This window comes from Podarcis filfolensis, assembly GCF_964270895.1.
Source record: "Podarcis filfolensis genome assembly, chromosome: 5".
NCBI classification, from domain to species: Eukaryota; Metazoa; Chordata; class Lepidosauria; order Squamata; family Lacertidae; genus Podarcis; species Podarcis filfolensis.
Genome location: NC_139608.1, coordinates 76,996,242 through 77,021,766, shown reverse-complemented (window position 1 = coordinate 77,021,766; position 25,525 = coordinate 76,996,242). Strand labels below are relative to the sequence as shown.

At 42.4% G+C, this 25,525-nt stretch overlaps 1 protein-coding gene across 5 annotated transcripts; it reads left to right on the top strand.

The window, feature by feature from the left end:
• Positions 1–6,330: 6,330 nt before the first annotated feature.
• Positions 6,331–24,480, top strand: GHITM (growth hormone inducible transmembrane protein). Of its 5 annotated transcripts, none has more exons than XM_083616190.1 (9): positions 6,331–6,534; positions 11,033–11,187; positions 14,527–14,626; positions 16,817–16,928; positions 18,563–18,704; positions 19,935–20,043; positions 21,557–21,745; positions 22,189–22,366; positions 23,245–24,480. In XM_083616190.1, the coding sequence occupies exons 2-9, from the start codon at positions 11,062–11,064 to the stop codon at positions 23,330–23,332; spliced, it is 1,044 nt and encodes a 347-aa protein (XP_083472316.1). In that variant the 5' UTR covers positions 6,331–6,534; positions 11,033–11,061; the 3' UTR covers positions 23,333–24,480. The 5 variants fall into 5 exon arrangements, with proteins under 5 accessions (XP_083472316.1, XP_083472319.1, XP_083472317.1 ...); XM_083616193.1 differs by having other exon boundaries at positions 6,386–6,543; XM_083616191.1 differs by having other exon boundaries at positions 6,474–6,641.
• The last annotated feature ends 1,045 nt before the right edge of the window (positions 24,481–25,525 follow it).

The following is a 25,525-nucleotide window of genomic DNA, read 5'->3' as shown; positions in this document are numbered from 1 at the left end:
ATTATCCCTGACCATTGGCCACGCTAGCCAGGGCTGATGGGAGTTGGAGACCAACAATTTTCATTCCTAGAAAATCTATGACTGCCAAAAGCTTCCATCAATTCAGTTTAATGATATTTATTAATAGGAACACTGTGAGGATCGAATGCTCCTGTGGCCTCCTGGCTTGTTGACAGTAAAGTCATACCTTGGAAGTCGAACGGAATCTGTTTCAGAAGTCTGTTCGACTTTCAAAACATACGGAAACCAAGGCACAGCTTCTGATTGGCTGCAGGAAGCTCCTGCAGCCAATCAGAAGCTGTGGAAGCCATGTCGAATGTTCGGGTTCCAAAGAACATTCGCAAACCACAACACTCACTTCCAGGTTTTCGGTTTTCGGGAGCCAAAACGTTTGACTCACAAGGCATTCGGGATCCAAGGTACGACTATATGCACAAAAATGTTTCTTTGCTATCACAGGCATCATTGGTAGATTAATATTTCCATAAGGGTGAAAGTAAATGTTAACGTTTTAACATTTTAAGAGTACGAGAAGGGTTTTGCTAGCCCTATCACCATCCTCCAAAGACGTGGACCCATTTCTTTCCTCTGACAAATGGTTCTGCAAGTTTTCAGCATGGCTCGGCTTCAACTGGCACAAAACTAGTTGAAAAGGATGCCTGATGGCATGTGCCTGTGACATCATCAACACCTTTCCCCTCAGTAGTGAAGGAGGTTTGCAAACTTTCTTTTAAAAGGTTAATGAATCTAGAGGAAACAAGTGTAAGCATGGATTTATATCGGCATGAACACATATATCCTTAGTAAACAAAGCAGACCAATGCATGTGGAGTAGGCAAGATGAAGCCATTTGATTTCATATCTGTGGTTCAAGTTAGAATCGTAGAAATGTGGAGAGGCAGGACTGAGATGTGGAGATATGCTTCAGAGATCCAGACTGTGGGGAGCTCTGAAAAATTAATAACTATAATTTGGACTATAATTTGGTCTTTTTGTTTTAGTTTTTTATTTTAATTGGAGTATTATGATTGGATATATTAATTGGATGCTTTTTATTGGAAAATCAATAAAAATGATTTTTTTAAAAAAAGAATTGTAGAATTGTAGAGTTGGAAGGGACCCCAAGCATCATCTGGCCCAACCCCTTGCAATGCAGGAATCTTCTTTGCCCAACGTGGGGCTCAAACTCACAGCCCTGAGATTCAGAGTCTCATGCTCTGCAGACTGAGCTATCCCCTGTTGAAGTACAAAAGCAGAGGAAAATGTTCTACTTCTCCCTCAGGCAGAGGGTGCTTCTCCCGACGGAAAGTGGGAAAGGTCATGCCTCTGCAAGGAGCCAGCGGCTGCTGGTGCATGCAGAGGGAATGTCAGAGAAGCTTTGCTCGATCAGGCGAAAGGCCCATCTAGCCCAGCAGAACTTGAGTTGCAACGATGCTCTGCCTGCTCTCGGGGGACCAAGAAAGCAGCAACACAAGAGGTGCTGCTTCTTATCTGGCAGGTTCTCCTCTGAGTAAGAGTTGTTTCCTGTTCGGAAGGGTGCCTTGCAAAATGGGGAGCACCTTGCAAGGCCAATGTGAAGCTGGGAGAGAGAAGAGAGTCCCAAAAGATCTCTGGGGAATTGTTAGGTGGTAAAAGGATTTTGGGAAATGATATATAATGAGTTGGGAAAAAAATGTTTAAAATAACCTTTGTTAAAAAACAAACAAACCTGAAGCCTTCCTTTTAGGAATTCTAGGTACCGAAATCCCAAAGGAGCAGAAAAAACTATTTATGTATGCGACCACGGCTGCACGGATGTTACTGGCCCAGAGATGGAAAGAAGATAAAGTTCCTACCAGAAAAGAATGGCAGATGAAGTTGATGGACTATGCTGAAATTGCTAAAATGTCTGGGAGAATCAGAAATTAGGAAGACCAAATTTTTAATAAGGAATGGGGAAAATTTCTAACTTATCATAAATACCATTGTAAACAGTTAAAATAGTTAGTAGGATTGGAATATCACTTGTGGTTTAAGGTTGAATTCTGGACATAATGGAAGAGGTAAAGGGTTTGGATTATCATAAAAGATGTGGGAGGAACTGATTAATAATAGGACCCACAAAGGGGAGGATGGAAGTCCAGGAGATTCCTTGGAATCTTGTTTTGATGATTTATGTTTGATATATCTCTGTAAAACTTTAAGTTGAAAAATCAAATATTTGTGTGTTTTTTAAGGAAGATCACAGGGGAAGTAAAGGAAAGCTACTGGGTCATCTCTGCCGCAAGGAATCACACAAAAGGCAGAAGGCCTTTTCGGGAGTCGAGCCTGCCCTGTGGAACGCCCTCCCAGGAGATGTCAAACAGCTATGTGATTTTCAAAAGACATCTAAAGGCAGGGATGTTTTTACTGTTCTTTTGTTCGGAGCCGCCCAAATTGGCTGGGGCAACCCAGTCAGAGGGGTGGCATAAAAGTAAAAACTTAGCCCAACAACGGAAAGTGAGTTAGGTCCCACATAAGGAAGACTGGCAACTTAAGACAATAGAATATGCAGAACTTACAGGTTTGATGTCTAGCTTAAGAGAACAAGTAGGACATGCATTTAAAGAGGAGTGGAAAGCTTTTGTTGCATATATGGAGAATAGCTGCGCACTGTTGAAAACACTGGCAGCAGTAAGATAAATTTGACTGTTTGATTAATATTTGAGTGGTGTAAGATTGGAGAACAGACCAAAATGGTTATGGTAAAATATGCAGGAATGATATAGACAACTAAAATGAACCATGGAAGGGGAAGGTGTTATGTAAAATGTTTGTTTTGAGATGTTAAACTGGAAACTTAATAAAAACTATTTTAAAAAAAATACAAATAAAAACTGGCTGTTGTTGTTATTATTTGGGAATCTGTCTGTCAGACCCATTTTAAAACAGAGCACCTTGCCTCCCTCTCCATCCCAAAAACATAGTTTCACTCATAAAGAAGCAGGTACCCACAGGTCCATTTAAAACATGTACATACACAGAAAGAGAATTATTAAGCGAGGTGGACCAGAGTTGGCTCCATGCGCATACTTCCTATGCTCCCTAAGTACGCCATTGAATTCCCCCAGCTGAAATTTGAGAGTGGCTATGTTTTAAACCGCTCTGTCTTGAAACGGGGAACCGTGGCAATCCTGAAGGGCTCGGTCTTTTTAATAGAAAACTCTTTTCCCTTTCCCATTTGTGAGATACAGCGATGGCAATAGATACTGCTATTGTCTCCTCAAATCCCCACACTCCTTTATTTATTATCTAGCCTAAAATAGGAGCCGAATTTCTTATTAAATGGGCTCTGATAATATACATGGCAGCAATAGATAAATCCCCAAATCTTGTGCAATATGCCAGCAGAGGCATCTGGAATGCTAAAGAGTCAGCCGGGCTCCAGAATGCTACACTTCTTTTTTTGGTATCTCCCCACCACCCTGTGCTTCTGATCTCATTTGAAAAACTTCAGCGAGCCAGCTTGCTCCGAGGAGAAATTGTGCTAAGCACAGACTCATTTATTTTCTGCTGATGAACACAGCCGTGTGAACAATTGATAAAGTTGTCGGTTTGGTTTTCTTTTTTCTGCAGAGGGAACCAACAGGCACGCCAGAGCTGTAAGCTTGCATTTCAAACTTCATAACCATCCTATCTGTTAATGCAATTATGGGGTTGTTTGCTGCTCTCATGGCTCCAGCATTTGGGTACATTTAAATATATTTTATCTTTTTTTTCTCCTCCAAGTTTTATGGTTTAAATACAACAAATAACAGGGTCACTTACTGTATTTCAGAATTAATAATTCCAGTCCAACGCAGGGCCTTTATATTAGCCTTGACTGAACGTTTTTCCTCAGCTTTTTAAAAAAATATGTTTATTAAAGATTTCTTAATTTACAAAAATACATGCATTGTCTCTTTTTTCAAGTTGTGTTTTGTCAAGGGCAGGTATTTAAACATCCCCAGAAATGATAGACATTGCAGGTATTCTTTGAATGTGGCAGACACAGTAGAACGTATCATTTTCTGCTGTCCATTGTACAACCAGCTACGCAAATGTGTGCTATCCCCTTTTTTGGGTAGTCTAACACCACAACACAATGAAAATATCAGATTCTGACATTAACCCAGAAGTAACTGCAAGGGTGGCTGAGTTTTTATCAGTTTTTTTCAACAGTATCTCTTAGAGTGGCAAATGGCACTATTTAGCAGGAAGAAACTCCCATTTAAAATCCTCGCTACTACCTATTTTTACACGGCTGTTTATTTGTATATATTTTACATTTTGATATATGGATGTTTTACAATGGCCTATATTTGTAATGCCAAATAAAGGTTTGGCAAAGTATGTTTTGTTGTCTTCTTTAAGGCGGCTGGCAAGGCAAAGAGAATGCATAAGAGCTAGGCAGGGCAAGCACACTTGGTATTTACTTGCAAATGGATGCACCGCTGGCAATCTGAAAATCTCTCTGGCCTAGAATCGAAATTTTACAAACCAGACTGCCCAATAACTGCTGCTAGGAAACATCTGGAGCAGATTAAAAAACAGGGATGAGAATCCTGTGGATCTCCAAAGGATTATGGATTTCCAACTCCAGCAGAAACCTAAAATTTGAACTTATCCTTAATGGTCTTCAGCTTAGAAATTGAGTTACACTTGAAGAAAAAAAAGTAATTTTGTTCCGCTCATAAAATGTACGAACCACAACTACCATACGTGTGTTCTATTTTTCACAACCAGAAAGTGGCGTATTGGCCAGTTGCCGATACTATAAAGCAAGAAAAAGGTGTTTGCATGTACCGGGTTTTTTCCAAACTGCAGTTTATCTGTTTTGAATAAGATGCCTTTTTCAATGCAACCTTCTAGCTGCAACAAGCTCAGAGGCAATCTCTATATCTGTGGGTTCTGGCTTGTTTGTTTCTTTTTAGCTTTTGCGAAAAAGAGCTACACATGTTCACAGGCACCGTTTGGCACCGTTTTCACCATTGGCCCCCCTCGCAAAGGGCAGGCACTCTGCACATGTCTAGGGGCACTCTGCCCCCCCCCCCGCTCCTTTTCTGGAGGAGAAGAGAAGAGAAAACCTTAATTTAGTTAATTTGGCTATGCAGAAGATATTAAAAATAAATTTAAGGAACTGCAGAAAGAGGGGGAAGGAAGCCAAGTTTTTAAATGTCAAAATGATAGTAAAATTATAGAAATGTATAAAATTAGTGAAATGTATAAACTTGAAAAGTATTTTTAAAAAACAAAGAGAAATCCGGTACGTATGCTCAGAGGCACTTGAATTCCATATGCTCATTTTCCTTTAAATACAGCCGATTTCCTGTAAGCGCTGCCCCTCTTTAGCCAGTTACCTGCTTTTATGGAAGCTGGTGAAGATGCTGCTTTTGGAACATGGGTATAAAATTGACAGCAGGTTATGGTTTAAGAGAAAATTATGTGAAAATGTTATATAGATGGTGCCCAAACACCTAGCAGATTGGCAAAAATGTACAAATCCAAATCGATTAAGTGTTGGAAATGTAAAGAGAAAGAAGGCACCTTTTTCCATATGCAGTGGTCCTGCAATAAGGTTAAAGCTTATTGGGAAACGATATATAAAGAAGTGAAAAAGATGTAACATTTGGTGTGTGTTTTTTTAAAAAAAGCTTTTCTCTTGGGGATTATAGGATCAGAATTACCAAAACAATATAGAAATTTATGTACGTATGCAGCTACTGCCACAAGAACAAAGAAGAAGTCGCAACAAGAGAAGAATGGGCTATGTAGAAATGGCAAAACCTGCTTGAAAAATAAGAAATTAAGACTTTTTAGTAAGGGATGGAAATCGTCTGTTGTATATTTATAAATAAATTGCAATCAAATTAAGACATTAGCAGGATTATTGCAGAAACTTGCAGTTCTTAAAACATATATGAAATAGATGAGAAAAGGGATAATTAGAGTTAATTGGGAGATCCGGGGTGGGGGAGGAAATAAATTCAAGGAACTGCAGAGAGATGGGGAGGGAAGCTGCTTTTTCAAAAAATAAAATAAAATAATTTGTGGTTGTTTCGTTTTCTCTGTTGAAATGTTTATTTGTTGTAAATGTAAATAATAAATGAACTTAAAAAGATGAAAATCATAAATGAACTTTAAAAAATTCTGCATTTGCTGGTTGTTCGTTTGCAGATTTCTTCTGCGCCCCGCCTCCCCCCCCCCCCCCCGCCGTACAAAGCGACCCAGAGCCGCTTGCCCTCATCCAACATGGCGGCCCGGAGCTTCCCATACCCGGAACGAAGATGGATGCCCCCCTCCCCCTCCCCCTGTCCGCGTGACGCACGCTCTAGGCGTTTCCGCGGCTACGGCAGCGGCCTTTCGCCGAGACGTCGGGAAGGGAAGCGTCCTAGTTTGCCCTCAGTCAAAATGGCCGGCCGAGCCTTACGAGGGAGAGGCGGAAAACAGGGCCGTGAGCAGAGCCGCTCTTCCCAGAAGGCTTTGCGCCGGCGCCGTTTCCCGGTGTCAAACGCGGGGCCAGAGGGACGGTGGTAGGTGAGTGAGGTCGGAATTCGGCGTGGAATCGGTTTATTTTGGCGGGGGGCGGGCAGCGCTTCCCCCTGTGACCGTTCTTTGCTCCGGGAGGGGTTCCGTGTTCAAAGGTAGGAGAGGGACGGGTGGGAATAGTCCCCGTGTGAGGAAGCGAAGATACACGCAGATATTAGATGCGTATACGCAGATATTAGCTCAGTGGCACTAAGGTTAGGCTCGCCATATTCCCAAAAGTAAAATTCCACCAATTGTGGAGGGTTTTTTGTTTGTTTTAGAAACCCACCAAGATTGTCGAGATTATTTTTTAGAAACCTCCAAAATTTTGAAGCTTTATTTTAGGAAACTCACCAAAATTGTCGAGCTTTATTTTGGAAAACCAACAAAATGGTCGAGCATTTTTTTTTAGGACTCCACCAAGATTGTGGAGAATTTTTTTTTTCATTTTTTTTAAGGAAACCCACGAAGATTGTGGAGCTTAATTTTTTTTTTAGAAACCGCCAAAATTGTGAAGCTTTATTTTAGGAAACTCAGCAAAATTGTTGAGCTTTATTTTGGAAAACCAACAAAACTGTCGAGCATTTTTTAAATTTTTTTTTAGGAATCCACCAAGATTGTGGAGCATTCCTCCCCCCCCCATTTTTTTAAGGAAACCCACCAAAATGGTTGAGCTTTCTTTTAGTAAACCCACAAGATTGTGGAGCGTTTTTTTATTAGAAACCACCCAAATTGTGGAGCTTCTTTTAAGAAACCCAACAAAATTGGGGAGTTTTGGGGGAAAACAAACCCAAATTATTAAGCTTTTGGGGGGAAGTTTCCCATCGCGTTGCCATATAGCCAGGTTTCCCATGACATTTTGCCACCAGCAAAATCCCCCCCCCCACGCCATTTTTGCACCCCAAAACCAGGACATGTCAGGAATTTTCCTGACCGTAGGGCAAACCTAGCCTAAGTTATGGGCGCAACAACAGAATGTCCAGGCACTCTTTTTTAATAAGAATAATACAAAGCTGAAAATGAATGAACCGCAGCTAAAATATTATGTTCATTTTTCACTTGGTCTAGTCCTTCCCCTGTCCATCCCCCTAATATTCTTAAGAGGGTCACTTCTCTAGTAGCTGGAAGTGGAGAGGCAGAAAAAGGTCATCCTTTTCTCCGACTTTGCAGTTTTAATCTGAAATCTTAGGCGCAGTACTGCTCCCAAAGCTCATAAACTGCTTGCGCTAATGAAATTCCCTATTGCAAAATGCGCCTAGTACAGTGGGAGTTTCGAACACTGCTCCAAGCCCACGTAGGACAGCAACTGAAAGAATAAAAGTGACTGGTTCTGCTAAGAAATTGCCCGTTCTTGCTGATCCTTTGCATTTGGTACATTCAGCGACTGTATCATTGATCTGTGGGGACACCACAGAAATAATGTTATTTTGGTTGAAAGTTGCAGCATCAATCTCTATTCCTCTATTTTGAGGATTACAAGACTTGGTGGACGTCCTTGTATGCATTCATGTCTTTCTCCTTATTACATCATACAGCCTTGACTCAGCATTTACTTGATGTTAGATAATGGTTACTGTGTTGCCTTCATCTGTAGCTGCTCTCTCTTGTTTTTAGTAGGTCTTAACTAGGGTTTGCCGTATTTCAAAAGTAAAAAGCAGGACATCCTAAAAGGGTTTTTTGTTGTGTTTTGTTTTTTTTAGGAAATCACCAAAATTGTTGAACAACAAAAGTTGTTGACAAACCTAGAGTTGCCATATCTCCAAAAGTGAAACTCAGGACAAAGTTATTGAGCTTGTTTTTGTTTCTGAAGGGAACCAACAACTATCAGCTTTTTTTTTGTAAAAGTTACAAGAGTTTTTGGGTTTTGGAGCTTTTTAAAGCATTTTCAGCACAATTTTGCTGGTTTTCCAGGACATTTGCCCGATTTCCAAAAAATAATCCAGGATGCCATTTTTGGAAGCAAATTCCAGGACGTATGGCAGCCCTATTTTAACAAAGTTTCTGTGATATATTTCTTATACATACGTGAGCCTTTCAAAATGTGTATCTACACTGCAGTCCTGTGTATTACTACTCAGAAGTAAGTATAGTTTGTAACCAAAATGAGGCTTTTCTGCTCAGTACTGACTGCCAGAGGCTCAGATGTATAATAGATTTGAAACCCACTGAACAGTTTTTCATAGCAAATACAGACTATGGTATTGTTCACTTACGAGTGCACCATGAAAATGCATATTACTACCCCTCCTTCCCCCGTACCTAGTTCCTTAGAAATTATTTCATGGGTCTTATTCACAGAAGGACTTATTTTATCTAACTTGTGGTTGCTAAACAGCCACAACTTTTCCCATTTCTTTTCCTTTCTCTTCACAAGATTTGTTTTATTTTTTTAAAAATCTGCTAAATTCTAAAAACCTTAGGTAAGGAGAGAATTATCATGTGTCTGATTTTTTCTGATTTCTCCAGTTTAAGGCTAAATTAGCATCCCAGCTTGTGACTTCAGCTGTTCCCCGAGTAGTTTTTTGTTTGTTTATGGTGAAAGTTAAATATTTCTTTAATTTTTGTGGCTTAGCCTGAAGGGATCAGTAGCAACCATGTAACAGGTTTAAAGTGGATGGGAAGTATTAGTGACACAGCTCTGCAATCCTTGCCACTTTTATTTGGCTGTCATTTAAATTACAGCCTCTTAAACAGCTTACTGGGTTGGTGTGTGTTTTGCCCGGGACATAAGAAGTCTTTACTTGCTTGAAGCTTTTGGAAAGGTTCAGAAATGTATTCACCACATTCCAACAAACCCTTTTGGTTCTTGTATTCTACTGACCCTGTTCTATTTCAGGGGATCAGCCACTTGCAAGTCTGTCTATATGACCACATTTTAAATTTCAAAGAGGTTGTGTATATTTTCATTAATGAGTATTTCTTCCCACGTGCTTCTGACTGAGAATAACAACATGGAAAAATGACATAAAGGGGCAAAGCGAGGATCATATTTACTCCAGTTTGCCTAGCTTCTCTTTTCTTCTTTCTGCCTTTCCACCCCTGTCCCTTGGAAAGTCTAGGTGAAAAGAGAGTAGTCTTGCATCTGCTTAGCTTAAACTAGGAATAACAAAATAAAGTCTTTCCTTTATTCCTTGTAGATGAGAGATGTAGAAGCTGTGGCCCTCTGTTATTGGACCGGACCACACACCCCCCCCCCCATCATACCCAATGAGAATCCTAAATCTGGAGGGCCAAAGAGTTGTTTATCCCTCTCCTAAATGTGCATTTTCACTTTAAAATTCCACAGCAGCAAATGTAACTGAAACTTAGCTTGCACTATTCTGAGGGCAGATTATCAGGCTGTGGAATCCCTAAGAGGTGGTGGCATCACAATGGTTTGAATTCTACTCTGCTGCTGGGATCCTCTCCCTTTCCTGCTCTCCATAAAAATACAGCAAACAGAACTGCAAGGAGGAGAAGCTCAGCTGCTGGGGATAATGTCGTCAGCAGCTGGACATGACCAGGGTGGCAAATGAAACCTTTTGGGAAAGCTCCCTTTGCCTTGAAGTCGCCATCTTCCAGCTCCTGCCTTGCAGTGACAACTTCCAGAGAAACATTGTAGTATACCTTTTTAAAATGTTGGCATTTTAAAGACTGCAAAGGAAGAGAGAGGATAATCTCTTTTGAAGCCTCTTTTCCCAGCAACTGAGTTGAACACACTCAAAAGTGGCAGAGTAAACTTTATTTTTTTCACACACAAAAACAAATCAAAAAGCTGCTACTACTCAAGGCAGTCTGCTGTCCTAATTTAATTTTGAGTACTATTTTTTATCGAAGTTTGATTCTTTTCATTCATAAAGGGGGAGGGGCTGTAGCACATTGTTTGTGCCCATGCTTTACATTTTGAAGGTTCCCAGTTCATGTATGTCTTGATGCGGGTGGCGCTGTGGTCTAAACCACTGAGCCTCTTGGGCTTGCCGATCAGAGGGTTGGCCATTATAATACCTACGACGAGGTGAGCTCCCATTGCTCAGTCCCAGCTCCTGCCAACCTAGCAGTTTGAAAGCACACCAGTCAAGTAGATAAATAGGTACCACTGCGGTGGGAAGGTAAATAATGTTTCCTTGCACTCTGGTTTCCGTCACGGTGTTCCGTGTGCCAGAAGCAGTTTAGTCCTGCTGGCCACATGACCTAGAAAGCTGTCTATGGACAAATGCCGGCTCCCTTGGCCTGAAAGCGAGACAAACACCACAACCCCATAGTCTCCTTTGACTGGACTTAACCGTCCAGGGGTACTTTACCTAGTCTTGAATCCTTGGGATCTCCAGGTAAAAATGTGCTGGACCTTGAAGAGCTGCTTCCAGCAAGAGTAGACACTACTGGGTTCAACAGTTAAGCAGAGGGATGATTTGAAGCAGCTTCCTATATCTACTCTCTTTTATATAATGATGTTAGCAATTATTTTTGGCTCCATGCTCTGCTTTGCAGTGCAGTTGCTGTTATGTAACTCTCTTTCATGTTGTTACAGGTAAAATTTTGCCATTGACGACCACAGCCATGTTGGCAGCAAGATTGGTGTGCCTTCGGGCTCTCCCTTGCCTACGGCCTGCACACCTTCAGGCTTCACCTGCACTGAGAAATTCTGCTCTAAAGACGCAGCATTGGGTCTTGCAGCCTTCTAAGGTAGGCATCTCTTCGGAATCTTATACTAGTTTTGAGATTTCTCTTTTAAAAACAGTTTATGTGCAAGTTAATACATTCAGTACATGAATTAAAGTAGCCTATTTTTTTCTTTCTTAAAACCATATGGATCTGCTTAATCCTTGGAAGCCTTTCATGTGAACAGAAAACCATAACTTACTTTTACATTTGGACAGTTTCTGTTTAATAGCTCTAGCCCTGCAGAGTATGGATCACGGTCAAGGCAGCACAACTTGACATGTTCATGCAGCTGCATCAAAGCCAGCCCAAAATCTGGCTTTGCACGCATGCACATCCCACAACTATCTTCATGGGCCCCACTTCTTAGTGGTATGCTCCAATGTGGAATTTATTTACTTACTTTAATAGATTCCTGCCTGCCGTTTACTTTAAGGTCCCAGCGCGAGTTACTACCATAAAGTATACAATTATATAAAACAAAATGGTTGTAAACATAAAAGAGGAATCGTGTAAAAACAGCACCAAATGAAACAGATCCAGAATTTAAAACCAAGCAAACATTTAGCAATTCCACATATAAAAACAGCTTTAAATACAGTACAGATGCAGAGTGGGAGAAAAGCTTGTTGAAAGAGGGTGGTCTTCTGTAGATGCTGAAGGGACAGCAGAGGTGGTGCTGGTCTGATATTCTGATTCCTACCCTGTAAAATAGAGCTGTCAATAAGAGTGTATCTACAGAGCATTCTCTCCTGCAGAGCACAGTGATGGAGCAGGTATAGGAATTTATGTGCCAGTACTAGCACATTAAATGTAACATGTTAGCTCATTTTCAGCCAGTGCAATTCTTTCAGCAGTAGTCTGCCCCAGTGAGTAGTTGTGCTCCTGCATTTTGCACTAACTTCAGCTTCTGGGCCAACGTCAAGGGTGGCCTCACATGGAGCCCGTTGCAGTAATGCAATCTGGAGGTTATCAACATATGGACAATGGTGGTCAGACTATCCCAGTCCAGAAACAGACAGATCTGTCTTACCAGCTGAAGCTGATAAAAGACACTCCTAGCCACGGAGGTCATATGGATGCTTACAGGATACAGGAGCATCCCTCATACCAGGCGCATGCTCCTTCAAGGGGAATACAATCCTGTCCCAAGCAGTCAGTGGTCCAGTTTTCCGGATTGAGGAACCACCCACCCACAAGGCCTCTTGTTTTGCAAGATTCAGAGTTTGTTGGTCTTCTTTTAGCCCATCATGGGGTCCATGCCCCTATCCACGGTTTGAATGGCCTCTCCTGATACATACATTATACATGTGAATGACCCAGTTGAATAAGTTTCGCATGTCATAATAATAATAATAATAATTTATTATTTATACCCCGCCCATCTGGCTGGGCCTCCCCAGCCACTCTGGGCGGCTTCCATAGAAAACAAAAATACAGTAAAATATCACACGTTAAAAACTTCCCTGAACAGGGCTGCCTTAAGATGTCTTCTGAATGTCAGGTAGTTGTTTATTGCTTTGACATCTGCTGGAAGGGCATTCCACAGGGCGGGCGCCACTACCGAGAAGGCCCTCTGCCTGGTTCCCTGTAGCTTTGCTTCTCGCAATGAGGGAACCGCCAGAAGGCCCTCGGCGCTGGACCTCAGCGTCCGGGCAGAATGATGGGGGTGGAGACGCTCCTTCAGGTATACTGGACCGAGGCCGTTTAGGGCTTTAAAGGTCAGCACCAACACTTTGAATTGTGCTCAGAAACGTACTGGGAGCCAATGTAGGTCTTTCAAGACCGGTGTTGTATGGTCTCGGCGGCCGCCCCCAGTCACCAGTCTAGCTGCCGCATTCTGGATTAGTTGTAGTTTCCGAGTCACCTTCAAAGGTAGCCCCACGTAGAGTGCATTGCAGTAGTCCACGCGGGAGATAACCAGAGCATGCACCACTCTGGCGAGACAGTCCGCAGGCAGATAGGGTCTCAGCCTACGTACCAGATGGAGCTGGTAAACAGCTGCCCTGGACACAGATTTGACCTGTGCCTCCATGGACAGCTGTGAGTCCAAAATGACTCCCAGGCTGCGCACCTGGTCCTTCAGGGGCACAGTTACCCCATTCAGGACCAGGGAATCCTCCACACCTGCCCGCCTCCTGTCCCCCAAAAACAGTACTTCTGTCTTGTCAGGATTCAACCTCAATCTGTTAGCCGCCATCCATCCTCCAACCGCCTCCAGACACTCACACAGGACCTTCACCGCCCTCACTGGTTCTGATTTAAAAGAGAGGTAGAGCTGGGTATCATCCGCATACTGATGAACACCCAGCCCAAACCTCCTGATGATCTCTCCCAGCGGCTGCATGTAAATGTTGAAAAGCATGGGGGAGAGGACAGAACCCTGAGGCACCCCACAAGTGAGAGCCCAGGGGTCTGAACACTCATCCCCCACCACCACTTTCTGAACACGGCCCAGGAGGAAGGAGCGGAACCACTGTATGACAGTGCCCCCAGCTCCCAGCCCCTCAAGACGGTCCAGAAGGATGTTATGGTCGATGGTATCAAACGCCGCTGAGAGATCCAGCAGAACTAGGAAACAGCTCTCACCTTTGTCCCTAGCCCGCCGGAGATCATCAACCAGTGCGACCAAGGCAGTTTCAGTCCCATGATGAGGCCTGAATCCCGACTGGAAGGGATCCAAATGGTCCGCTTCTTCCAGGTGTGCCTGGAGTTGCTCGCTCAATCACCTTGCCCAAGAATGGAAGATTTGAGACTGGGCGATAGTTGGCCATTGTGGCCGCATCTAAAGATGGTTTTTTAAGAAGCGGTTTAATAACCGCCTCTTTCAGCGGGTCTGGGAAGGCTCCTTCACGGAGGGAAGCATTCGCCACCCCACGAAGCCCATCGCCCAGTCCTTCCCGGCTAGCTTTTATAAGCCAGGATGGGCAAGGATCCAGGAGACAGGTGGTTGGTTTCACTCGTCCAAGCAGCCTGTCCACATCCTCGGAGGTAACAGATTGGAATTGATCCCACTCAACTTGACTAGACAGAACTCTAGCACTCTCCCGCCCCGGCCCTGCTCCCACGGTGGAGTCTACTTCTTCCCGAATCTGAGCGATATTATCTGCAAAAAACTTTGCAAAATCATTGCAGGAGAACATGTGGCCCGTACTGTCACACTGATATTTCTCCAAACTGGGAGATGATTGTGTGATACATGGTTAGACTCCAGCTATCTTTCCCCATTGTTCAACTCCTCCTAATTTGATCCTTGATGTGCAGTATGCTGTTTCTCCAGATTAACTGGAGGCATATTTATCATCTGTTCCCTTGACAGCAATCTAGAGTCTTTCTTTCTTTCCTTACCTTTTGTTGTAACAGGGATATGCCTCCAAAGCCAGGTTTGGTGTACGCAGGGGGAGAACTGGTCAAGAAATTAAGGAAGCAGCTTTTGAACCATCAATGGAGAAAGTGTTAAAAGGTACCTGTATATCTCTCTCAGATTTCACTTACTGTGGTTGACAGAGGAGAGGCAAAGCAACACTCAAAAGTAGTGTGGAGGCAAATCGATGACTCTCTGTATTTTTATTTTTGGGCTTTAATTTTTAAAAGTTTTTAAAAGAGCCATGTTACAGATAAAGCATATAAAAGCACAATTGCCGATTTTTTAATTGATTTATTTCAAAACTGATATAATCAATATCTCTTAAACTTGATTCGTGATCCTCTTGCAAACTGTTTTATTTGTTGCATTTACATAGGGTGATATCTAGCTAAGGTCCCAGTTACACTATACATTTAAAGCAGTATCATATCATTTTAAGCAGTTATGGCTTCCCCCAAAGAATGCTGGAAACTGTTGTTTGTTAAGTGTGCTGACAGTTGTTAAGAGATCCCTATTCCCCTCACACAGCTATAGTTCCCAGGTTAAACCTCTCTGGAAACTGTAGCTCTGTGAGCGGATTAAGGGTCTTCTAACAACTCTTAGCAACTGTAACAAACTACAGTTCCCAGGATTCTTTGGGAGAACCCATGACTGCTTAAAGTGACATGATACTGCTTTAAATGGGGCCCAAGTCACACAGTGTCAGTGGATTTAAGTCTGAGTGCAACTTGGTTGAATATCACTCATAGTAACTTTGTGCCAATAAACTTCTGACAGTTTATGTTACAATAAAAAAAAATGAAAACAATAAGATGGCAGAAGAAGTGATCTCCACAACCTCTTCCTCTCGCCTTCCATTCAGGACACAGGTCTTTTAAGTAGCCCCAGGCAAAATTGGAGAGGGACTGTCCTAAGATTGGCTTATAGACTGCCTGCTTTGTACAATAGAAAAAAAGACTCCAGGCAAGCATTATAGATAACACACATAGCATATGTATGATTGAGAGCTTTCTGATGGATTTGGGGACTTGTAAGCACAGGGACTCTGTGCCAGGTTCCTGAATACACCATCCTGCCTCTCAGCAGGATTCATCCATCGATCCCTCAGGGAGAGCATGTACTCCAGTTTTATGTCCTATAGCTACCTGAGCTCTGCAGTACATTCATTTCTTAAACCATGAATATATAAATACAATTTCGCCAGCTAAACCACATTTATTTTATATCGCATGGCAAAACACTGTTTTGGACATTTGACTTTCAAATAAGTGATCTTGCCTGAGTCCTCACATCAGAATTCCCACGTCCTCTTGCCTCTGCCTAGATATAATTATATGAAGCAACAGACATGCGGGATGAATGATTATAGGTTTTGGAATACATTGCAAAGCAGTATGAGCTAATTGTCATAGTAGCCTATTAGTATGCATGGTGGTTCTGAACTGTATGGGTAACGTGCTTTAAAGCAATTCCTCTTTGTCAAAATCTCGGAACAGCCTTGTGGCTTATGGATAATTGCCATTTTATTGCAGCTCTATTAAAATGGTCCTTGGTTTCCTTATTTTTAGAAGTTTACAGTGCAATCCAGATCCCCTTGCAAAGGACTGTTAGATTTGGGCTGTCTCACCAACCAGCCCCTGTGCAGGTGGGATCCCTGCTGATGGCAGCTTACAGCAAGCTCCATAATGTGAGGTTCTGAGGGCAGGGTAGGGCCAGGGCTGAGCCACCCTGAGATCTGTCAGATCCTGAGCCAGTTTCACTGCCGTTTCATGATGGCATCAGGCCCCATTGCTCCAGGTTGGCATGGCAGTCTTTCTCCACCCTGACTGCTGGGCAGCTGAGCTACAGATGCAGTGATGGTTCTTGCAGCCAAGGTTTGGATTGCACCATTAATTGTATGAAACTTTTGCCCTTCTGAACAATTGGTAGTGAACTCTGTATGCGTGGCAAAATATTATAGGCATAAAGTAAACAAGATGCATGGCAGTTCTCTCAGTTCTGTGGCCATAAATACATAGTGAAGAGCTAGAAACTTCAATGTTCATTCAAGAAGAATAAAAAAGAAATCTTCTAAAGTTGATGTTAAAGAATCATCGCTTCGACACTGGTGATCTTTGCTTCTTCCAGTAGAAATCATACCAACCCACTCACTCACTTGTTCAGCTATTCAATGTGTATTTCTTAGGAGAAAACTACTTACTTTTGAAATCATAACATTGCATTGGTATTGCCGCAAAATGGGGAAAACGTTTTATGGGGTAAGCTTAATTTTATTCTCTTTACCAGTTGATCGAATGGGGAGATGGATTGTCGCTGGAGGTGCTGCTATCGGCCTTGGGGCAGTTTGTTACTACGGATTGGGGATGTCCAATGAGATCGGAGCCATTGAAAAGGCCATGTAAGTAAAATACCCAAAATGTGTTGAGTTTTTGTGGTCACAACAAGACAGTTAAAAGCAGTTTCAGTGAAATCAATCTATAGTCAGCTGTGGTTTTGAAAGTTCGCTGTTTCTTTCTTTTTTTGAACACAACAAAACCGTAATTAAATGTGTGGTGCCCTTCTGCTTCGAGGGACTCAGAACCAGAAAGAATATCTTGATTTGTCATTAATGATTCTGCTAAACCAGTGACTGAAAAGATGCAGAAGCTACTGGTTTTGGCTGCAACCCAAACCCCCAATCGGCTGGGCTGGAGGGAGTTTGGATGAGGCAGAAAGGTTTCTCCACCCAACGCTGTCTAGCTTTACCAGTCAGGATGTTTCAGGGGCAGAGTTCAGCCAGCAAAGGAGCCAAGCAGTCCTGATCTGGCTGGCTTCTGTCATGTGATGGCAGCAGGCCCGCTTTGAGCCTGGAAACTGGCAGAGTTTCAGCAAGAATCGGGTTACCCAGGCTGAGCCGAAAGGAGGGTTTAGGTGGGGGCTAGGGTGGGGAGTGTTTTGCAAAAATATTTTGGTGTCAGCGGTGGCATTTCCCCCCCCCCCAACAACTTTTTAGGGGTCGGTTGAAAAACGTTAAATCCATAGAGTGAACCCTGGCAGGTTTGGATTATCTATGTGACCATTGTAAGAAAGAAACATAGCTCATTTTCTAAAAAGGCCTCGTTTGTCCTCAGTGGCACCATCCCATCCATAATGTGACCCCTAAATGACTGAAATCATTTTAAAATGAAACCAAGAAAAATGGTGCTGAAATAGCAGTGGAGCAGAGAATCTGTGTTCTGTGGGAAGCAGATTGGGTATAGTAGGGGCAGAAGAAGCCATGTTTTCCTGCTATGTAGATACATTTAAAGATGCATCTTCTCCAGCCCATCCTAGATGCGAGTCGTTCGTATTCTGTTGGTCTATGCATTTCCCCTCTATTCTGTGTTTAGGATGCAAGGAGGAAGTGTGATATGTGAAACTTCTGTGCTTTTCTGATCGCTATTGGTCTTTTAAATAAATCATAACTAGCCATTGAAATTTTGGGTTTTGAAGTCAGAAATACAATTGACTAGAAATTTTGGGGAGAAATGGTTACAGCAAAGGAGATAATGGTTCTATTGAAGAGAATTTTCTCGCCTTAATCTACCCCCATCCCTACCCTATTTTGGTTCTGGCATGTTGCTATAAAAAAAAATGAGAGAGAAAAATAGGAGGACCTTCTCATAGTTGTTGTTGAAATACCTCTGTATGGGTGCTTTTTTGAGCTAACACACAATGTAAAAGTGAACAAAAATTAATTGCCCAATGGGCAAATAATAAAAAAGCTGAGTGATCCAAAACTACTCTGTGGCTAGACACATGTGGTTGCAGGGAAATATGGTCTCAGATTCCTCGCATTGTATTTTTTACTGTTACCTTAATAACTAACATGATATCCACAACACATGCTATATTAAGGGAGCAAAGGGAGTGTCACAAACCCATTACATTGAAAGCCTGGATTGCAAGTATTGAAACAGTTTTTCTTCTGTCAGAGTGCAAACTTGCTACTTGCTGTATTCTTGCCCCCTTTAACATATTCATATAACTTAAATATATTCTGTTTGTTTCCAGTATCTGGCCACAGTATGTGAAAGACAGAATCCGTTCCACCTACATGTATTTTGCAGGAAGTGTTGGTTTGACAGCATTGTCTGCTGTTTTAGTTAGCAGATCTCCAGCCCTCATGGGGCTAATGATGAGGGGGTCTTGGCTGGTAAGTTCGGTTTTTTTGGTGTTCTCTATCTAACATCGGTTAGAATGCATCTCTCAAAAGAATTCTTCAACCTCCCGTTGACTGAGTTAAATTTTCTCATAACCTGTAGGGGCTCTCTAAATCGTAAGTGATGAAAAGACCAATAGGTAGACAGGATTCAATAAAATATCCCATGGTTTTGACCCTATTTGAGTGGTGCTGCTTCTCACAGAGAACCCAGGGAACTGTAGCATAGGCGTGCTCAGTTAGTTGCCCGCTTGCCAAATGAAAAACGTCAAAAGATTACGTGTTGTTTCATGTGTGAGAGACTGATTCTGGAGTGAAGCACTTACGGCCAGGTTTGTACAGAGCCGGGATTAACACAATCTCTCTCACGCTGCTTAGTTAACAATTAAAACAGGTGGGTTTTCAGTATTGATGCTGAAGTCTGTGCGCACAGTGAGGGGCAAGTATTGCATGTTCTTTTTGGGGGCAGGCGTGTTCTTCCAGAAACAAGGAGATTTTATACCTTGTTGGAATATAATTTATTTTGCCAGGGATGGCACTTGGTCGGCAGCAGATCTGTGCTTGCTATAGGTTAATCGCCTATTAACACAGCCCCTTCAAAGCTTATCTTCCTAATTTCTTTAACAGTGTGGTTGTAAATAGACGTGGAGAAACAAGGGACCTAGTTTCACCACATGGCAGTAAATTGAAGAGTTTGCAGTCACATGCTGAAGCAGTGATGGCATTATGCTGCAATCCCAACCCCAGTTAGATGGGGATATGCTCCACTGAATTCTCTGGGATTTATTTTTTAATAGAGATGGATGGGACTGCAACATAAGCCTCAAATCTCACTTTTAAAAACACCCAGTATCTGCCATCTTGCCAAAAAAACAACCTGAAGATCCATTGTGCCCACTAGAGGGAGCCACCGCTAATTTAGTCAAATATTGCCTTTGTGTGGAAGGTTTCGGCAAGATAATGTGTGACTGAAACACACTGGCTAGGAAGAAAGTGTATTGCACAAGTATAGCCATTGCCAAAGCAGAATTGGACGAAGCTGCCTGATTAGGACCTTTGTGACACGAGTATAATTTCCTGCCATGTTATCTGGGGAAAGACCCCGAGTGAATATTGCCGTATCATAAGTGAACCTTAGTCAGCTGTAAAATGCTTAGTAAAAAAAACAAAAACAAACCCAAAACTATAAAACAATTTGCTAGTAATAACAACAATCTTTTACAGGCAATTGGTGCGACATTTGCTGCAATGATTGGTGCTGGAATGCTGGTTAGATCAATAGATTATGAACAGAGCCCTGTCCCTAAACATCTGGCTTGGATGCTGCACGCAGGTAGGTGGCTTCTGATTTTCCCAAACAATTATTGTTGTTGCTGTTGTTGACCTCAAATGTAAGTTGCATTGAGAATTCCCCTGATCAGCTCCCTGATTTATTTATTGATTCACTGAAGGATGGATAGTTCTCACTTACAATCAAAAACATACTTGACAATCCAGCTGATTTGCTGTGGAGCTGTAGAATAGTGCTGCGGGGTGGGTTAAAATACATTTAGAGGGAGGCAATCAAGGTTTATTATTGTTGTTGTTAGAATGTATATACTCCCCTATACCCAGAAACACTGGCCTTAAAGACACATGCCATCTAGTGTGAAGATATTTAAACATGCAGTGACCAGGTTCCAAACACCATCCATGCAGATAGGTAGCCGTGTTGGTCTGCCATAGTCAAAACAAAACAAAAATTTTCCTTCCAGTAGCACCTTAAACTTAGTTGGTCTTTAAGGTGCTGCTGGAAGGAAAAAATTTTTTTTGTTTTGACCATCCATGCAGTTCCACATCCATATGTGGCAATCTTGACTTCTCCTGGTGTCATTTCTTTCTGCCCCCCCCCCCTCAAAAAAGCCCTCAGCTCCAAAGGTTGGATCCCTCAAGAATAGCACCCCTAGCAGGGCAAGGGATAACTTGCTAGAAGCTGGACAGTCTTCATGCATACATGGAAGTGGGTTTTAAAAATGTATATATATTAAGGAATTTTTCTATTACAAAACTTATGCACCTTTCACAGTCTGTCTCTTCTCTCCACTTTTAATTCATAGAGTCTTATTCTCAGTTCATTTACATTTAGGGAGAGACACTTTTGTCATAGACATCTTGCAGTCGGGGGGGGGGGGGGGTCAGATGGGATCCAGAGCTTCTGTTGCAGTTCCCTTGCAGTGTTCAGTTCTACAGAATTTTCATGGCATCTAGCATAGACTTGGGTTGTTGTTGACTCATAAGGGTGTCGTGGAACTCCAATCTGAGGAAGCCTGGGGTGATTTAAAATATTGGCACTTGCGGCCAACGTTGCAGCAGGGTGAAAATGTGATTGCCTCATCACCAGTCGGTAGTTAACTAGGTTTGCCATATTTCAAAAAGTAAAAACCAGGACACCCTGAAAGTTGTTGAGCTTGTTTTAGGAAGATCCCAAAATTGTTGAGCTGTTTTTAGGGGAAACCCAAAAGCATTTTTCAACCGTGATTTTTCGATTGACGTCTTAAGATGGCTTTGACATCCCAGTAATGTCCGGGAAAGTCCGGATGTATGGCAACCCTAACTTAACTTGCCGCATACGTATTCCCATTTATCTAACTTGTATCCCAAACCTACAACACTGATTTGTTTCTAGGGCAGCTGACAGTGTAGTAAAACACAAAAAGTTCGAACTAAAACAGCGACAGGCGATTTAAATAGATGGCAAGACTAAGCTCCTCTAAGTTTGGTTTCTGTTCGCAGTCCTTAAAAGCCTTGATGTGCCATGTATGCAGTTGAGTAACTGAATTAATATTGGTACCTCTTTCTTCCCTCAGGTGTCATGGGTGCCGTTGTAGCTCCTCTTACTCTACTGGGTGGCCCCCTGCTCATTCGAGCTGCTTGGTACACAGCAGGAATCGTTGGTGGTCTCTCGACTGTGGCTATGTGCGCACCGAGTGAGAAGTTTCTGAACATGGGAGCGCCACTGGGAGTGGGCTTTGGCCTTGTGCTTGCTTCTTCCCTTGGTCAGTGGATGATGTTGGGTGTAGAGTGTGATTGAGCTGCCTAGAATCAAGCTTGCTTTATGCATTTCTTCTGTTCCTTAACAAATGTGTTCCGAAAATTTGTGTTATGTACATTTCTGCTGGTTGGCCATCTACGTTTCTCGGCATATTAAAAATGTTCTGTTTGAAATTAGACCTACTCAGGTTTGTATTTCGCTCTGGCTCTCCCTCCCGCCCCCCAGTGAACTTGTAAAGAGCAAATATCGGACATCTAAAGTTAGAAAAAGGGAGGCTGATTATAAGTAACACGTCCTCAGTGATTTCATGGTCAATATCTTATTTAGATAATGCTTTCCATTCAGTGGTGCATTTTGCATATGAAAGCACTGTTTGCATGTGGCATAGCTGTGTGTGTCCCCAAAATGCATACTTGGTTCTTGATAGCCTTTGTGTATATCTTCCAGGATCGATGTTCTTTCCTCCTACGACTGCTTTTGGCGCCGGCCTCTATTCCGTCGCTGTTTACGGTGGCTTGATACTTTTCAGCATGTTCTTGCTCTATGACACCCAGAAAGTCGTACACCGTGCAGAAACTCAACCGCTGTATGGCGTAGGGATGCAAAAGTATGACCCCATCAACATGTAAGTGCTTCCTCTTGATAAACGTGATGCAAATTCATGAAACATTTAGAGAATCCTAGTTTTCTGGAATACAAGCAAACTGTGTGCATGCTATGTTTAGGTCTGCCTAGAAGTCTATAGACCTTTTAATAAAGGGTGGCTTGTCATTCTTTTCAGTGATTGCTGCTTAGAAGGTTAGGAAGATGAGGAGCAGCTGCACCAGGAGGCCGGGTGCAATAGACAACCTCTGATTTTCATTAGCTATCTCCAGTAAAAACAACCCTTTGTGTTACAGGCTTAGAAACAGCTGTTACCTAGTTTAAGGAGAACAATTTCCAGTCGTACCTTGGAAGTCGTACGGAATCTGTTCCAGAAGTCCGTTCGACTTCCAAAATGTTTGGAAGTTTGAATTAATTTTATAATTAAATGATTTTAGAATGTTGCATTATTTTATTGTTGTTAGCCGCCCTGAGCCCGGCTTCGGCTGGGGAGGGCAGGATATAAATTATTATTATTATTATTATTATTATTATTATTATTATTATTATTATTATTAAACCAAAGTGCGGCTTTGTTGGAAGCTCCGTTGGACGTTTGGGTTCCAAAACACCTGAGTACCAAGGTGTTTGGGATCCAAGGTACGACTGTACTGGTGACAGCAAGGAATATACAATAGGATGACTGGGGAGGAAGCCATTTGTGGATAGTATTCACTAATATTTGTTTGTATACGCTAGTAAGGTCCGTGAACTTAGTTTGTGGTGTTTTTGTATCAAAACCACGAATGGACTTCAGTTTGAACACCAGGGTGCTGTGCCAAATCATTTGCATCATTCTTTTTCCTTGCTAGAGGACAAGGAAAGTTTGTTAAACTAATGGCTGCTTCTCTTGTCTTTCAGGTGTATGGGTATATACATGGATACTCTAAACATCTTCATCAGAGTCGCCACCATGCTTGCTACCGGCAGTGGCAACAGGAGAAAATAGACCGCAACTTCCTTCCTCGGGCCGAACTGATAGCTCACCAAAAACTTTGGCTTGTCTGATTAGCACATTATATCTCCTAAAACTGCCACTGGGTTGGAGGCAGCTTTCATGTAGCAGTCAGATATTCCTAGCACTTCCACGTGACCTTTTAAGGTGTTTTCGGAGTAATGTGATTTGGATCTTAACACGAGTGGAAAGTAAATTGCTGCATGCCATTAAATCATTTCTCCCTGATTTGGGGGGGTTTGGAAATGTGTAAGAAGTTTATTTTAAAATATGTAGATTTGTAGCTGGTGTAAGTTTAATTTCCTCCTCTTAAAAGGTGAAGTTGTGGTCTTAACTCCGTATATAGGAGCAGACCCAAAGGGCGCTGCATTTAAACCAAAATTAACATCAAAGGGAGCTGTATTTGGAAGTTATTTGCAACAGATTGTGCTCCGCAGCATACTCTTTGTTGGTAACTGAGTGTAACATACTCGGGACTGAAAACAGAAATGGCTAATAAAATAAAATCTCTAAAAGGATATTTGTTAGGATCCTCTTTGCTTTCCCTTGCAGACAATCAGGGAACTTACCAACAGACTATATTGTATTTGTACTACTGTCACACAAATGCCATCAGCTAAGTGTTGCTTCTCTTTGAAGAGATTGTGGAAGCAACGCTGAAGTGTAGGTTAACTCAAGAGTTGCTTTTCGCTATCGCTAACAGCAAGGGTAAAGGAATCAATTTGAGCATTTCTGACCTCCATTTTCCTTCAAAGTCAAACTGGGACACAATTTTAACTTTGAAGCCCGCATCCCTCTCTTCCGGGCTCAAAATGTTACCTATCAACTGGCAGTTTCTTTTGATATTTATCTAAAGACATGTGGCCTCCTTTACAGAACACTGATTTCTAAAAGATGTCTAATTCAAGAGCCACACTTCTGAAAAGAATATTTTTTTAAAGCTGGGAAAGCAGATGTATGTGAATTCATTCATCAGACGGAACAGAAGTTATTTTGGAAATTGCTGGACCTCTTTGTTACCGTAGTACTCGTCTGTTATTTTTAAGTATTGTGGCACAGCAATTCAGTAACTTTATTTTCCATCCGCTTTTGCCATTTGTGCTTGTACCAGCTTCTGAAACAATAAAGTCTTTGCTGAGAAATTTATTGGTCTTGTTTTCTGTAAGGTGCTACAGAGATACTTTACTTAAAACTGTACTTTTAAAAACACTTTTCATATACTTGAAGGCACTTGAGCAGTTTTCATTTTCCTTCCGAATTTACCCTTTTTAGGGGAAACTTCACAAAATTGAGTGTTCACAGATCGTACTCTGTTTAGTAATCTGCCAGCTCCATAGAGCTCTCCTTTCCCTCCACCAGGCATCCATATTTGGGGGTTGGTTTTTTTCCTTGCGCTTTACACCTATAGCCTCAGAGGCTTCTGGGTGTTGTTGGGGAGGGTGGGGAGCCTTGGGAAGTGGCTGAAACCGTCAGAAGGGGTTTTCCTTGAGGGGAGACATGTTTTTGGAGATGGCTCTTTCTGCAGACCCATCAGAGTCTGGGGACCCTGGGCACTTGTGCAAGGGATCCTGGTATATGCCCTGAATCCAGCAGCAGCGACTCCCTCACCTGCCCAGGTGTAGGGAACCTGAAAAGCTTGCTCCAGCACTCCCAGAGGTTCTGGATGGAATCTACACACATATAAAAAATGATGTGAAAATGCTTTATGTGAACATTTCGAAAAATAAATTGAAATTGCCATAGCTCACTGTCGCCATCTAGTGTCACGTTTATATATTGCACCTTACAACAAATTTAAAATGTTTCATCTGCAGCTGTATAGCTGAGTCCCTGGTACACTGGGAAAAGAGGGGAGGGGGCTGGCTCATGCCTACACCTCACAGGATGCCACCATTTTGTTCTTGAAGGGCTGGCCTATCTGGGACAGGCTCTTGGCTACCTGCAGCCTTACATCCGATTCACCTGAAAGTGGTGCCTGATAGGCCAAACCGGTGCCAGATAGGCCATGTTTCCAGGTACGCCAAAATATGAGCCCTCGGCGCCCTGACCTGCATGTCACGGTTTTCGCCAAAATTCTGCCGTCATCCAATTCACTCGAAAACAGCACCAAACACCTGCAAATGTTCCCTGCAACTTTTGGCATTGTGAATGCCATGTTTCACAGTAGGCCATAAAATGAGCACCCAG